This window comes from Lissotriton helveticus, chromosome 3_1 (genome assembly GCF_964261635.1).
Source record: "Lissotriton helveticus chromosome 3_1, aLisHel1.1, whole genome shotgun sequence".
NCBI lineage: Eukaryota > Metazoa > Chordata > Amphibia > Caudata > Salamandridae > Lissotriton > Lissotriton helveticus.
The window spans coordinates 124,295,243-124,312,169 of NC_136061.1; the positions used below are offsets into that span (position 1 = coordinate 124,295,243).

General features: G+C 49.1%; 1 protein-coding gene across 1 annotated transcript in view; it reads right to left on the reverse strand.

The window, feature by feature from the left end:
• NLK (nemo like kinase) overlaps window positions 1–16,927 on the reverse strand; it is a 996,575-nt gene that overhangs the window by 549,255 nt on the left and 430,393 nt on the right. The window contains exon 3 of the mRNA XM_078679349.1: window positions 14,860–14,915. Coding sequence (XP_078535475.1) covers window positions 14,860–14,915 — 56 coding nt within the window. The remainder of the gene's footprint in view (window positions 1–14,859; window positions 14,916–16,927) is intronic.

Sequence of the window (16,927 nt, forward strand, 5' to 3'; positions counted from 1 at the left end):
GTAAACTGATCCGTAGGTTAACAAGAACCCTTGAAGCTGTAGTTAATGAGACTGCCTCTGCTCTAGGTAACCTAACCGAAGAACAATCTGCTATGAGATTTGTCGTTTTGCAAAATCGTCTCGTCCTTGACGTCATACTGGCCGATAGGGGCGGGGCCTGTAGAGTCATCGGATCTAGTTGCTGCATTTTCATTCCAAATAACGCGCCGTCTGTTTATTCAGCTATAACCAGACTCCATAAAATTGCCCATCTGTTACACCAAGATCCAGGCACCTGGACATGGTCAGGTTGGTTCTGGAATATAATTTCCGCATGGGGATGGAAAGTCCTGTCTTTTCTAGGTATTGCAGTAGCGATCATATTTAGCTGCTGCCTCTGTATACAATGTGGCCCTGCGATTTGCGGCATTTGCGCTACCTCTTGTATTCCTAGTCCCAAGCCCCGTTCTAAGTCCCGTTCCAGGATAATTCGAGACGAGCAAATGATACTGTATGAAATGATAGACGGTATCATGAAAATTGATGTTTCCTGATGGAAACGTAGTGACAAGGAGGGAATGTGGAAAAGTAAATTTTGCCATGTTCTGTGTCCCTACGCCTCATCCATCATATGTTATGTGTGCATGACCAATATGCATATGTTATTCCCCATGTCCGATTAATGACGCAATTATAGTTGTGTCCACCTCTAGTATGCCAGTTTCCAGTCCTCGTGAATACTACGAATATCAGGCCTATGTAAAGTTATGTTGCCACGTTTCTCAGTGTGCACGTTATTCCATTATAAAGTCCCCGTTTCTAGGCCTCAAAAGGGCCCGGACATCAGATTCAGCTCCTGTCTCCTGAAGCCTCGCTGAGGAGGGATACAGCCCCCACCTGTATCCTCGACCCTTCACTTACTTCTTGCCTCGCAGTGCCCGGTGCAGCTTGGCTCTGCCTCTGAGTCTGCCAAAAGTATGTTATAGTTCCAGCTATCAGTTCAGTCCTCCTTCTCTGCATTCCTAAGCTACTGAACTGCATCAATAGTTTCCGTCATTGTCTAGCCTTCTCGTCTCCACGTTAGAGAAATACTGTATTACTGGTTATTTAATATTCCTCATCACGCATTTCATGTAGAATAATGTATGGTCCAGTCTTAGAATCAAGTTAGCTTTTCCCCTCATGACTTCTAGTTTATATCAACATGTTCCCTAAACATCAGATACCAGATAGGGTTTAGGTACATGTCGCTCCGACCCTCCAGACTCTAGTCTCTGCTCCTAGCACAGAGTTCGTAGCCCCCAGCTTCTCCTAGTGATACGTCATTGCCAGTTTACGCGCACCATTAGGTTAGAGGTCCCGGCTCCTTAGGTAGCCCCCTCCTATGTTTCCGCCCATTTCATGACATATTCTGTTACGTTTGCATCACATGTCTATGTATACTCCCAGTTACACCTCTTTTTACTGTTATCTTTCGCGACTGCTACGCGTCACGCCTTCTGCTCCACCCACTGCTACGCCTACTGCAATGTAATGCTATGTGTTTGCGCTATGTATATAAGTTGATGTATTGTTATTAAAAGTTAGCGCGCTCATCCCAGATCAAGCCCCGGCAGCTGCTGGGCCCCAGTTGTCCTGCTGGGCCCTGTCACTCTGTTCCTATGCAGGTTGTCCTGATCCTGTCCTTATGCTGTAATAAACCTGCAGAAACTCCTACTACCTCGAATCTTGACTCTTATTTATTGAGCTATCTGTTATGCTATATGCTTAGTCAAAAATAGGGTATTATTTATTTATTTACCACACAGTAAGCCAGAACCAGGACGAACAACTAGCACATATTTAATTTGTGTAAGCATGTGTCGCCAGGGTTGCACCTTCTCCTGTGGTGCTAATCGTTTGGTTTGCCACTCGGCCTCCTCCTTGAAGAACTACTTCAAATTCTTACAGATCATCAATGTGAATCTATGAAAGATCCAGTGCTTTGTCCTTAAATCTCTCCAGGGGATCCTATAGGGACCTATCATAGCGTCCTTAAAGGGCTGAAGCACTGGACACCTTCAAGGAGGAAACAGAGGTGCCACACATTTTCTCGCCCAAGAATATTAGGATCTGCTCTCTTTATCTGGCAGAACAGTAGAAGAGGACACCACAACACGTGTCTTTTTTACTGCTGCAATGATCACAGAATCTGATGGAGGATCCGGCCTCAAGAACAGTGGGTCTTGTGCTGGCAGCTTGTACATTTTCAAGATCCTTGAAGGGGCTGACTTGAGTGATGCCGGCGTGAGAAAGGTGTCCATCATCGGCTGAAGGAGCCCAGGTACCAAAGGTAGTAGTGGTCTTGCAGTTGCAGCTGACCTTTGGTGTAGAGTCTCAAAAATGACTGAGGATTTTGCCTGAGCAGTGGGCATACCAATGCTCAATTTATTTTGCCCCTCTTACCAGCACTTCGTGAAAGATCTTGTTATCAACCACCGGAGAGAGTTTTGAAGGTGGGCTGTCCGTCGGAGTGGGAGAGTAGTCTCTCTTGGATGAGTGCGTGGAGGAGGGCCAGGTAGGAGATATGTGCTTTGGCGGTGTATGAAGCCTACGTGTCTATGTCCTTGGCCTTCATGGTGGGGAACTTTCTGTACAAGCACGTTCCCGACTTCTGGGAGAAATTGTTGGAGAGAATTCTACAGCCTGTGCCAACCGAGCCAGAAGTGAACGGTGGAGAAGACTGCAGTAGGCCAGAGGTTCCTCTACTTGGGTAGTGGAAGGACTCTGCCAGTGACATACTGGTAACAACTATCTAGGAGACAGAAGTTTTGGAGGGTGATCTGTGGCCCCTCTGCTCTTTTGGTGTGCGGCAGTCCCCGTCATCTGCGTGTCTTGCGGCATCGCTCTCTGTATCGTCTGTCAGGAGACTGAGAAAAGGAACTGTCTGATGACGACAGTGGTACCTGTGCTGACGATCTTGATATGCATCCTCTTCTCGACGGTGTATGCCGCAGCTATGGCATCCGCGTAGAGCCACTGGACTTTCCTGTTCATGCAGACCGTATTTTCGACGTTGAATGCTTGGACGTTGAACGCCTTGGAGATACCGCCGCAAGAGGAGAGCTGTGTCCTGTCGACCTCGACTGGGATGAGTATCTCGATGAGGTACACCTTGAGCCGGCGTTGATCATTGCTGGGTAGATGTCGAAGGGGTTAGAATTCTCGACATCAGGCATGGTGGTGCAGACGGAGACTGGTCCCTCAACATCTGCCCTGGAGTCGCCAACGGAGACTGCTGCCTAGACGCCGTGCGTCATCTAAACGACATCGATGGAGACCGCCATCTTGACTTTGATTATCGTCAGAATGATGTCATCGTGGACAAGGGTCTTACGTTAAAATCTGTCGGGTTGACATTAACGGAGGACTTCGTCTCAACTTTGAGCATCTCCGTGTTGAAGCAAACAGAGACCGATGCCTCGACGTTGAGCGTCGTTAGGTTGATGTCAACGGATGGTGTTGGTCTGACGCTGACGGGTGTCGCGATGATCTGTCTTGTGTTAAGTGTGAACACAGACGGTGGGAAGACATCGATTTACTGCTGTCAATGTAGGCTCAACAACGAACGGTGCTCTGTTGTCGCTTTCAACTCGGTGGCAACGGAGAGACCTGCGGTGGTGGCCTGCTTTTCTTCACAGCTGTAGCCATTTTTAGACGTTGAGCCAGATGCTAAAGGAGAACAGACAGGGATCTTACTTCTGGAGGTAGAGCCGCCTCAAGGGAGACATTGCTCTGGATGCAGTCGACTTCTGACTCTCCAAAAGACCATATATATGCGGATCCTCTCTCTATCCTTGAGTACACCTGAAAGGTTCTTCCAAGACGTCAAGTGAAAAGGAAGTAATAAGGTTCCGAAAAAAACTTTTGACAAAAAAGCCCAAAAAGTAAGAGCTGAAACTCCAGGATCCTGACTGAAGGAGCCAGAAAGAACAACTGGCCTGTCACCCCTGAGTCATGATGGGAGGCTAGGGGGTCATGGCTGCCATATAGGCACGGTGCCAGCTCTTTCAATTTCTATGCTTTTATGTGTTTTTACAATAGAGCCTATGGGCTAACAATGCCTGTCCTATTATATTGCAGTGTGTGCAGTTCAATAGAGAGTACGAGTGTCTCTTTGCTTTCCTGTTTTTCTCCCTTCAAGTGTATATAAGAGAATTAAAAACAGAATATATGTTTATTAATGTGAATGCAAGTTATGGAAGCATTGTCTAGCCTCGTGTCGTTAAAGCTGCATGGTCTTATTTTGTGTAAAAATTATGTATATTGGGGCGTGGCCAAGATGGCGGCAGAGTGAGACGTGTTTTCAGTCCCTCCGGCGCCAGGCCCTTAATAGCTTTGTCCAGCATCTGCCCCGGGCTCCTGTTTGACTTCCTGGACGCCCCTGAGTCCTCCTGAGGGCAGTGTCCGGTGCCTGACCCGAGCGAGCGACAGCGGAGCATGGGAGCGGCGCCGCGATTGAGCCGGGTGAACCGAGGGCCGCTCTACAGCATTGAGAGGCCGCGGGTAGCTCCGGCCGCGTGGAGGGGTGCTGCGAGCCGAGGCGGCTCTGAAGTGCCGACCGGGACCCGGGGACTCAGGCAGGTGGCGAGGCGACCCCCCCCTGCAAGGCGGCCGAGGCGGCGGCCTCCGGAATCGGTGCGGAGGCGGAGCTGGGAGACGTGGTGAAGACGCCTCCCGGACTGCAGCCCAGGCAAGTCCGGGGATTGCGGCCTGGTCACGGAGGGCAGGCCGAGTGGCTGAGACCCGCACCAGAGACGCTGCTGCTGCAGGTGCGGCGGGGCCCAGGTCGGCGCTCCACGGAGGAGTGCGGGGGCCCGTACCGGGGCGAAGGAAGGTGAGCTGCCCGGCCTCTCGGCCTGCGGAGCGGGCGCACGGTGACCTGGGAGCCACGTGGGGGAGGAACAGAAGCCGGGGATAGCCAGGACCCTGGGCTCCCTGCACAGCTATGGCGTTGGTGGCGGTGCCCAGCGCTGACCGGACGAGGACCCCACGCGGCCCACAGTGGGGAGCGCTTGGAGGCGCGGGCATCCATCGAGGGGCCCGGCTACATGTTGTGCATCAGGGACCGGCGTGGAGCCATACAGGGAGCGCGGAGGAGCGGTGCTTGGAAACGTGAGTGCCCCTGGGGATCCCCGGGCCCCGTGCAAGGCGAGGAGAGCGCGATAAGCCGCCGGGGGTCCGCCTTGTCCCCCCCAGCCCCCAACTACAGAACGTATCCTGCATGAACGTGGAGTGGCAGCGCTTTGGGGAGACGGTCCCTGTGTGACTGTGGAGGCCTGTAAGACGTGAGAGTGCAATTGTAAGACCGGACCCTGGTCCCGACGGTGGGTTGGGCCTGAGCTGGTGGCCCCAAGTGGAACAATGGACTTTGGCCATTCCTTGCCACTCTGCATCAGCAACTGGTAGCCGCCTGGTGGGCTGGGCGGCTGAGGATTAGCTCCGTGGGCGGCGCCCTGTCTTTTCCGGGACCCGGCTCGTCTACATACTAAGATCACGGAAGGGAGACGACATCTACCGCCTGGATCCTCCGCATCTGTTGAAGGGGCTTTGGCATAATCTGTGGTCGTTGGGGTGGCATCCTCGCTTGCGACCGGCTGCGACCATCTCGACGGAGTTCCGCGCTGTTGCGCAGTGCTTCCCGCCTGCCTTCCCTGACGGAGTAGAGTAGCGGCAATGTCGACCTCGCAGCGCAAAGGGAAGCCCGGTAAGGAGGGCCAGGCCAAGGGATCCCAGCCACCAGCATCTCCTGGCCCTAGTGCCTCGCCCGGGCAGAATGATGATGAGGCCCCTGCTACCAAGGCCTTCATGACGGAGCTCTTCGCATCTATAAAGGAAGATATCTCGGAGCTTCGCTCTCAACTAGCGTCTAATCTCCGTGAAGTCCGACGGGATGTCGATGGTATTGGAGAGCGTGTGGCAACGTTGGAGGATCACGACCTGAGCATGGCAAACGATGTCCACCAGCTGCAGCAGGACGTGCTGCGGCTTATGGAGCAGAACTTAGACCTGCAAGCCCACGCGGAAGACCTGGAGAACCGTTCCCGAAGGAACAACATCCGGGTACGGGCGGTGCCGTGGGACGGCGAAGCGGGCGATCTTAGAGGCTATGTGAAGGCACTTTTCCTGCAAATACTGGACGAAGAGGACCTGCAAGAAATTAGGATGGACAGGGTTCACAGGGTGGGACTGCCCAGACGTGGGGGCGGACCGCCCCCAGACATATTGGTCTGCGTGCATGACTTTCAGCTGAAGGAACGAATCCTGAGGAAGGCACGGGACATTCCTTCCTTGCAATTCCGAGAGCATCGCCCTCAGCTTTATCAGGACCTGGCAGCCACGACACTCCAAAAGAGACGCGAGTTTCGACCGGTGACCGCCTACCTGCGAGAACATAACATCTCCTACTCATGGGGCCATCCCTTCCGCATTGTCTTTCGGTGGCAAAACAGGCTGGCGCAGATCCGTTCTCTCCAGGAGGCGAAGGAGCTTCTGGGCATAGATGACACGTCCCCCGCGCATGGAGCTGGCAGCCCGCCCTCACGAAGACGGCGCCGATCCTCATCATGGCACAGAGTGGGCTCGGAAGCGAGCCGCAGACGGCCTGACCGCACGACTAATCTGCAGGAGAGAGGGGCCGCGGAGGCGTCCGTGGCTTCGGCAACCTGAACACTCTACTGGCCATCCGGTGCCGGAGGGGCACGCAAACTCAGGTACCGAGGGTATGTTTGTACTTTTTGAGAAGACACCCCGGTCCTTGGCCCTGGGGGGCCCTACGATTGGTTCCCGACCCCAGCCCTTGGGAGGTCCTTCGGACTACTCTACTCCTTTGGGATTGTTTTGTTTTGTTCTATGGGTTTTCTGGTGTGTTGGGGCGGGGGGGGAGTTCTGGGGGAGGGGGTTGGGAGAGGGGTAGTTGGGGTGGGGGAAGGGAGGGACCGTGTGGTGGTGGTGACTACTGGATGTCTGAAGTATGTGGTGCTTTGCCTAGGAGAACGTTTCATTGGCGCATGCATGCTGTGTTCCTTGCCCGTAGAGCTCTGGGATGTGATACCTCGGTTGAGACCGCCCTCTGGCTGCTGTGGACCCGGGACTGGTGGTCCCATGGGGTTGGAAGCGGGAGGGGACGACGGGGAGGGGTGGGGCTGGTCGGGTGTATGCGAAGAGGACCTGATGGTGGAGGGGGGGCTGGGATGGTTGTGGGGTGGCGGGGGCGGAGGTGTGTTGCTCTAGCGATTGTGAAGAGGTGGGGTCTGTTGTCTCCTCATGCCTCTTAGCATAGGCACGTGGAACGTGAAGGGTCTCAACTCCCCGCAGAAGCGTCAACGGATCTGGAAATACTTGATAGACCATCACTTCGATGTGGTGGGCCTCCAGGAGACCCACCTGGCGCGCAGAGACGGCTCCGGCATAAGCAATTCCCCCTCATCTACAGGTCTTCTGCCTCTACCAAGCACAGGGGGGTGGCTCTTCTTTTCCGGGCATCCCTCCAATTCCAACCTATGGGAGTGTGTTGTGATAAGGAGGGCCGATGGTTGATGGTCAAAGGGTTGCTTTATGGTCGTTTGTGTACATTTGTGGTGGTGTATGTCCCTAACGCTCAGCAGAACAACTTCCTGCAAGGGTTGTTAGATAAAGTGGGGGACTTTGTGGAGGGGCGTTGTTCGCTACGGGTGATTTCAATCTGGTGTGGGACAAGTCCTTAGACAGCTCCCGTGCCCAGAGGACGGACTCCGGTGTCTTTTCCACAGCAACGAAAGATAGGATGGGCGACCTGGGGCTGATAGATGGCTGGCGCACTGTGCACACCCAGTCCCGAGATTATACATTCTTCTCCCACGTGCACCATTCCTACTCACGCATAGACCATATTTTTTTAAGCCAGGCACTTAAGGGAGATGTCCGTGACTCCAGGGTCTTTCCGCTCTCTGTCTCGGATCATAGCCTATTGGTACTCGTGCTGCAGTGGTCGGTGAAGGGGGATGGCTTTCGGAAATGGTACTTCCCAGCGGCGCTTGTCAGGGATGATACCTCGTGTCGGGAACTTAGAAAGGCCCTCAGGGAGTACTTGACTATCAAACCACCCTCGGACACATCCGTGTTTAATACTTGGGACGCGTGCAAGGCCTCCTTGAGGGGCACCTGCATAGCCCTCAATGCAAATCTTAACCGATTACGGAGGGTGGAAAGGGAGAAATTGGAGGCGGAACTCGACGACTTGGAACGGGCGCACAAGTTGAACCCCTCTCGAGCGACGCTCCGGCCGCTGACGGCTGTTAGGGGGGAGTTGAAGGCCCACTACAACAATCGTGCGGAGTTTACCCTCCTGAGACTACGGCGCGTATCATACTCGCAAGGGAACAAGGTGGGACGGCATTTAGCCTGTCAACTCCGTGAAAAACGAGAGAAAGAATATATAGGGGGAATTCAGGACTCGGGGGGACACGTGCAACATCGGGACGAGGACAAGGCGGACATTTTTGGCCAATTCTCCGAGGCACTGTATGGGGGTGACTCCCTGGATCAGGGCGCTCAGGAAGCGTTCCTAACTGATCTCCCCATTCCACAGGTCTCGAAAGAGTGGAATGAGCGGCTGACGGCCACCTTTTCCAGAGAGGAGGTACTAGAGGCTATTAAGGCCCTGAAGCCTAACAAGGCTCCTGGGACGGACGGCTACACTGCTCTCTTCTATCAATTGTTTGCGTCTGAACTAGTTGATTGCCTGGTCTCGCTCTTTAACGAAATGGCGACCACTGGGGGAACATCTGGTACTATGGCCGAGGCCGTGATAACCGTGATTCCCAAACCAGGGAAGGACCCCTCCAAATGCGCGTCGTACCGTCCGATAGCACTCCTGAATGTGGATGCTAAAATGTACTCCTCTATCATTGCCCGCCGGCTCCAAGATCTGATGCCGGCCATTATCCATCCGGACCAGTCCGGTTTCATTAAGGGGCGGCAAACGCATGACAACTTGCGGCGCGTGCTACACTTGATAGAGAAGGCCTCCAGATTTAGCATTCCGGCAATACTGGTGGGGTTGGATGCAGAGAAAGCTTTCGACCGTGTCGATTGGGGATTCATGTTTCGCACTTTGACTGCCTTTGGCTTTTCGCACCAATTCCTCTCCATGATTCGGGCTAATTACAGCAGCCCTAGCTCGAGGGTGCTGATCAATGGCTATCGGTCGGCTTGCTTCCCCCACTCCCGGGGTACGAGGCAGGGTTGTCCCCTCTCCCCTCTCCTTTTTGCCTTGAGTATCGAACCCCTGGCGCTTGCGATACGGGAGAGGGAACAAATCAAGGGCCTTCCCTTTACGGGGGAGGAGCACAAGATCTCCCTGTTTGCGGACAATGTGCTATTGTCCCTAGGAGATCCGGCCCGCTCATTGCCACATGTTCAGGAGGTGCTCTCCAGATTTGAGGCGGCGGCGGGATTCAAGGTCAACTTTGACAAGTCGTACATATTGAACCTGACTCTCTCCTCAGCGGAAGTGGAACGAGTGCGTCTGCTCACGGACTTGCAGTGGGCATCTGCCTCCCTATTATACTTGGGAGTCCGCCTGACTTCCACCGTGGGCTCCTTGTTCACGGCTAACTTCCCCCCCATGCTGGCTGCGGTGAGAGCAGACCTTGACCGATGGAAGCCGAAATTCCTGTCATGGCTTGGCCGGATCCATGCCCTCAAGATGGTCCTCCTGCCTAAGTTCCTCTATTTCTTCCAGGCCCTTCCCATTCCTATAGAGATGGACTTTTTTCGGCGCTTAAAGACCTTAATGTTGAGATTTGTCTGGCAGGGCGGACGGGCCCGTATCCCCTTCGCGACGTTGCGGCGCCCGAGAAGGGAAGGAGGAGTGGGGTTCCCTGACATGCTCTTATATTATAAAGCCGCGCAGCTGCGGTGATAGTGGAATGGTCGCAGCAAATGTCGGAGAAACACTGGCTGCATATGGATAGGAGTGTGGCTGGGAGGTCGATATGGGACTTGATCTGGAAGCCCAAAGTTGACCGGCCGAAGAACGCCTACATTAGCACTCCCACTAGCACGGTCTTGAAGGTTTGGGACACGGTTGCCGGCGACGACCGCTGGACCACGTTTCCATCCCCCTTCTCCCCCATTCACTTCAACCCGGCCTTCCCGCCGGCGCTGCTGGAGGGACCCTTCAGACTGTGGAGAGAGGGAGGTTGTAGGGCACTTACACACCTGTTCCATGGGGTGGCTCCTCTCACGTTTCACAACTGCATGCGTGACTATGGGGTTCCGATCACTGAGCGCTTTCGACACAACCAACTTCTCCACTGGGCCACGTCAGCGGGGGTGTGCGAGGCCGCTACCCGGCCGCCTTCTCCGTTCGAGTCCTTTTTACTCCGCACCTCCACTATGAAGGGGACGATCTCTTTCATATACGGGCTATTGCTGACCACTGCGGTTTCTCCGCGCCCCCGCTACATGGAACACTGGGAGCTCCTTCTGGGACGTGACGTCTCTGACGACGAGTGGAAACGTCTTTGGAGTGACATCGTGACGCACAATCACTCGGTGAGCCTTAGGGAAGCCCACTTAAAGACCATGTACGATTGGTATCTTTACCCGTCTAAGCTCCGCCGAATATTTCCGGCTTTTTCGGATAGGTGCTGGAGGGGTTGTGGTCTGGTGGGGGATTTCTGCCACATCTGGTGGGACTGCCCGATCATTCGCCCTTTCTGGGCTGAAATTCTTTCCCACATCAAGGATATCTTGGGGTACCCGATACCGGACTCAATGGTCCATGTCCTGTTGGGTCTCCGTGACCCGATGCTGGAACATCAAACTAAAGCGGACAAACGCATCTTGTGGCTTTGCTTAGGGGCAGCTAAACTTATGTTGGCGGCGGCATTTGAAGAAACCACATGCCCCGACCGCATCACTGTGGCACGCGAGACTATGGGGTCTACTGAGCATGGAGAGAATGGCGGACATCTTCCTGGGCAATTTTAAAAACTTTCTGTTCCGATGGGGTCCTTTGGTCCGCTTCTTGTCACGAGGCCTACCATCTGCGGTCTGCCCGCCTACGTTCCGCGCACTTCACCTGTTCCAGATTTAATCGGATAGCTTGCTTGTGAAGCTTCGTACTGAGTGTGAGTGTTATGGTTGCCACCACCAGGGGGGGAGGGGGTAGGGGGGACTTGGTTGGGTAAGGGGTTTGTTATTTGTTGCGAAGCTGCCCAGCCCCTAGGGGATGATAGTCTCCTGAATCAGTTGCATCGCTACTCCATCTGCCGGCCGTTGGGTCACACACGGCCCCCGCCTAGAACTCCATGGCAGACATTGGACTTACGACCTGAACTCTGTTATCATGTTCCGCCACCCCGCCTTGCAACTACCAGTCTATATCTCGGAGTGCTTATTCCAGCTCCCCTGTGAGGGACTTCTGGCGGAATTGTCGCCTGTACGATTCTCTTTTTCTTTCTCTCCTCCTTTCTCTTCTTCTCTCCCTCTCTTTCCTTCTGCAAAAGTTGAATAAAAATAAATTTTACAAAAAAAATTATGTATATTTATATTGTACCCCGCACATACATGGGCAGGAATATTTAGTTCTTATGACTTTAAAATGTATTTCAAGATTTCTCTGAAGCGGATACAAGCAGACCGAACTTGTTCAATTTTCTTTTTATGAGACTATGAAATATGCCAAAAAACGGAAGTTACTTCTTTAACTTTGGTAAAGGGTTAACATCGTTGAGAGCCACAAACTTAACTCACTTATGATCCTTCAACCATCCATGGTCGAAGTAATAGTCAACTTTATCCTCTGACCAATTTTGACTGTCTAAATAAGAACGGAGCATCGCCACTTCTTACATCCACTGAATTGCCATCACCATAATCATCCCTTAGAACAGAGACAGGAATCGACTGTGGCGGTAATTTAGTTGAACCTGTATCAGTTGCTAATAGCGGGGTACTTGTACATGATGGACATGCATTTGATAGCCTGTCATAAATAAAGTATCATGTTCTGTGATGAAATCATCATATCTTGTGGCACAATAACCATGTGCACTTGTGGTGTATCACAATACTTGTAATTTCTTTTATGGCTTAGCAATGCAAGTCTGCCCAATTCATCATCATCTGACGTGCTTTTTTTTTAATAAAACATTTTATTGACAACAAGCATGAAAAATAACGATAGTACACAGAGGAGGCATAGTCTGCATATTCATCTGACATACTTAATGGTCAAGTCCCAAGAACATTAAGTGGTTTTATTTCCTCTTAGAACCCCTACTTCCCTACTTCAGATTAATTCTTCCATGAAGAATGCTTCCATGTTTTAATAAGGTTCCATTCCTGAAGATGAATATTGTAAAATCCTATCTGGAGGGTGAGAGGAAAGTGATGACACCATTAGTAATCGCAAAGAAACAGGTAACGAAATTGGTGAAATGGAAATACCTGATGTGACTGTCACAACTGATAAGAACGTAGTCATCGGCGGTAAAACGGACAAGGCTGTCGGTGAGAGAACTGCCAACGGAACGGACTAAACCATCGACTATGGAAATAGCATTGCAACTAAAGTTAAGGACGGAGCCGTCAACAATAGAAATGGTATGGCAGTTGATGAAGTAACTGAGGGGGGCTGCCATTAATGAAAAAGGCAATGCTATTCCACAGGCAACAGGTGGAATCATCGTCATTGAAGCTGGCTTCTGAAAGACCCCATCTGTATGACGGTTGTTGACAAACAGTGTGTAGCTGTACTCACTTTTGTCAACGAAGATGCTTGTTTAACCTCTAATACAATGGATTTTTGTGCACTCACCATCACTGTAGCAGCCGACAGAGCAGTCATCAACAATGAAGACTGGGTTCTTTTCATCGTTGAGACAGTCGATGAGACCATGGTATAAGGTTTGTGAAGAATACTTGACTTTGTGAAAATGCTTACGTGAGCGGTCTGGCTTTTGAGGCGTTAGGTACGAAAAGGAATGATCTTCCCTACCTTGTTTTCTCTTACTTTTTTCAGTTTTTCTTAGCCTTTCTGTGGCCAAAAAGTAGTCTGAACCTTCAAAGCAGGCTTAGAGGGTCTGTTCTATGCCAGAGCATTTTCTGGACAGGCTACAACAATACAAAAGCTATGTCTGATTCTTTGCTTACACAGGACTAGCAGGCAGAGATATACCCTGCTCCTCCACAGCAAAACTGCACCAACTGCCTGTCTCAGTCTTTAAGAGGGTTCTTTAGCAAGGCAAGGCAAATGTCGTAATACCTTGCGAGATTTCCAGCTTATAATACTCAGTACGCTTGTCTTCTGACTAACATTTTTCCTCTCAACATACTTCTCTTTAACAGACATTCTATAGATGGCTTCCCAGCGACAGGTGGTATATATTGAGCACGATTGAAGAAAATAATTTTTTCTGGAATGAAATTCAGTAACTCAATCTCTACCATAAATAACTACAAAGGAACTGCTGAGCGTTCCCTTCACACTGACAAGCTGACAAAAATCTGGCAGTTTGAGCCCCTGAAAACAGTAGAGCTGAAGGAAGGCCCCTCTAACTGGCCAAGAGTATGGGCCATATGATGCTGTGGAGAGGTTATATATCATTTATGGCTTTTTAGATGTTGTTTGCGTATTGGTACACTGCTGCTGGACAATAATTACCGCACGCTCCCTGGCTATTTACGTGGTATGTGAAAGAATGTGAATCTATGAAAGATCCAGTGCTTAAGAACGATGGTGACCTCACATGCACGTTAAAGAAAACATGTGTGGCGGGAGAGCCCCTTCACTATAGGGGGATTATCTAGCTCACAGTTTCTCAACAAAAGACATTTGCTATAGACTTTTACAGGTCTACATTATTTGATGAGTCCTTTTTTCAACTCCGAGTGCATGACTAAAACATAAAGATCATCACTCATGCAAAAAAATTAGCTTTTTAACTAAAGTTTTATGCCCTTTCCACTAGACAAGCAAGTAAAGTCCGAATGGATTGCTTACAACCCAGTGTTGTAGCTGTATTGAATTCAAGACTGATCAGTTGTACACATCTGTGATTTAGGGCCTGGTCCATGTCTTAATATCAAAATCTCAGGTATTAAAAGCCTCGGGGGCAATGCTACAGTCCTTTATTCTTCTTTTTCGGTAATGTATATACACCAGTTACACGTGGTCTGTATGCTAAAGCGATCTACACACCCATAACTATTCATTTATTTGGGCAATTGTGGAGTTCGATTAGAGTAATTTTATGAGAAAAAAAAGATACTAAAAATGCATTTTCAAAAATATTTGTACTCAGCTGCTATATATGCCCCTGGCCTTCTCATGCTTGTTAGCTATAAACACAATCATAGTTATATTTGTAATGCTACAAACACAAAGGTGTCTATGCCGGGTCTGGTGGCTCAGTGGACTAATGCAGCCATTGCAGGGGCCTAGGCGTGTTTGACCGTATGGTCACTGGTTCAAATCCCGGCAGGTCCACTCAGCCTTTCATCCATCTGAGGTGGATAAAATGAGTACCATTGAGTTGGGTAACAATAAACATCTGTTAATCAGATGGGTGAACGTGCGCTTTACAAATACACGTTATGTTATGCACTTTTCTGTCAAGATGAATACTATTAATTTTAGAATGTAAGTATTTATAATTGTTTCCTGCAGAAATATTTTCATTTAGAGAGGGCTGCACGATCCATCACACACACAACTCCTCAACACACACAAACAGATCTATCAAAATTTACGCTGTAATTTCTTATCAATGTTAGATAAAAAGAGCCATCTGAAATTACCAATTAAGTTCACCTACCTTCCTCAAAATATTATATGACTATTAAGGATACATTTCTTCAAAATAATCAATGTGTGGTGGTTGAAGTATATCAAGTGCTGATAATACCTGTTGAATGAATAAAACACCGTATTATTACCAGCAAGAACAAAGACTATGTTAAAAGTTCAATAAAACACCATCAGAAAGAATGCGCTGCAAGTAAAAAATGCACTTTACATTTTGTTTAATTTTTAGACATTTAATTAGCTGACTTTATCAATTGAATTCTTTTGAACATCAAACACAGACTGTGTAACAAACTGATCAGAATGCCATTGATAATGTGGGTAAGGAACTAACAATATTTTATGTCAGTTTTTTTGCTGGATGGTCTGAGCTCCATCAGAGCGGTCCCTAGCATCCAAAAGAATCAGTGAAATTCTTAACTTATGCCTCTGTTAGAGCAGCACTCTTCCAATCAGTTGGCGACTAAATTTTCAATTGTAGTGAAATATTTAACAACTTATATGCTAGTCAGGGCTCACATCAACAGGAATACTCCTGTCTCAATACGTTGATCGCATGAGCCTTCTTTTCTACCTGTTTCGAACTTGGCCTGTGCTGAATGAGAACTTTCTCAAGACTAAGAATTCAATAGGTAAATACGCATATTAATATAATAGGCAAACAATATGTATGTCACCAGTACAACATGAAACAGACTGATAACGGTAGAAAGAGAACATACAGTTTAAGAAACTTACTCAGCTAAGGATCATTTTTCTGGTAAACGTGTTTTCCTTAAATGTTGATTACAATTTTCTTTAATTACATGAATCAAAGCTAATCCCCAATACAAGACTCATTTCACTATACAACAGGTTAATTTGTGCATAATCAGAGTCACATTTCACTTTATGGTGAAATAAATATGCTAACTTCCATTAGTAAGTATTATCTAGTGGATCCACACGCGGCATTTGCCCTCCTTACATGGACATGTCCCAAACTACAGACTTATTGGGAACAAATACATGACACATTAGGAGACATGATAGATCTGACACTTATTCCCACACCGGAAATTGCGCTCCTGGGCTATACAGTTAACTTCCCCAAAAAGGTCAAGAGATTTGCAGCACTAGGGCTATTACTGGGGCTATTACTGGCTAAACGGGAAATAGTGCTGCTATGGGGCCAATGTTCTGTTCCTATCCTTCAGAGATGGTTACTTGCCCCCTGCCCATTGTAATGTTAACTGTGATCTATATCCTTTCCTAATGCCAAGTTCGTCGCGCCCAAAGGACATAAGGGGCCCATACAAGGCATACAGAAATCTGCTTCTCAAGTTGAAAGTGGGATAGTGCCAGAGGGGGTGGGATGAGTATGCTGATATCTCACTGTCTGTAATACTTCAAACCTTTCCTTTCTGTGCACTGATTGGGACCCCCTTATAATGTAGGGTATTTTTAATCCCTATTTCTTTTCTTTTTCCTTTGTTTAGACGGGATCTGGGTATTGATGGTCCTTGCAGTTTGGAGGGAGGGGACGGGAGGACTAGTGAGTCTGGCTCGATCCAAATTTTCTAATATTAACGCTAAAATTGCCAATGTGCTTGAGCTACATTATATGAAACTATGTATGTGACGATTGCTATGTGATTTGATGCTTGAAAATGTACCACTATGAGTCCTTTGCGTTTAAGAAAAGTATAAGAAAATTTGAAAATAAAGATTACAAAAATAAAAGTATTATCTAGTGGACTACAGCAGACCGCTTCAAAAACTGTACCAGTTCACCTCTTTGAAAAACTAATGGAAACCTATGCAGGGCATCACCTTCTGCGCCAACATGCACATCTTAATGGAAAATATATATACAGATATACACACACAGATATATATATATATATATATATATATATACACAGATATATCTATATATCCACAACTCTCGTCGCATATCGTTCACCAGAAAAACAACTGCAGACCACAAATAGGTGCAATTCTAATTTATTGTAGTTTATTGAGTTACATCCGCCATGACACGTTTCTGACATTACCGGCCTAGATCACATGACAACGCTACAAATGGTGCTCAGCTCTTTTAAAGTGACAAGTGCTCCACATGTGGTTATT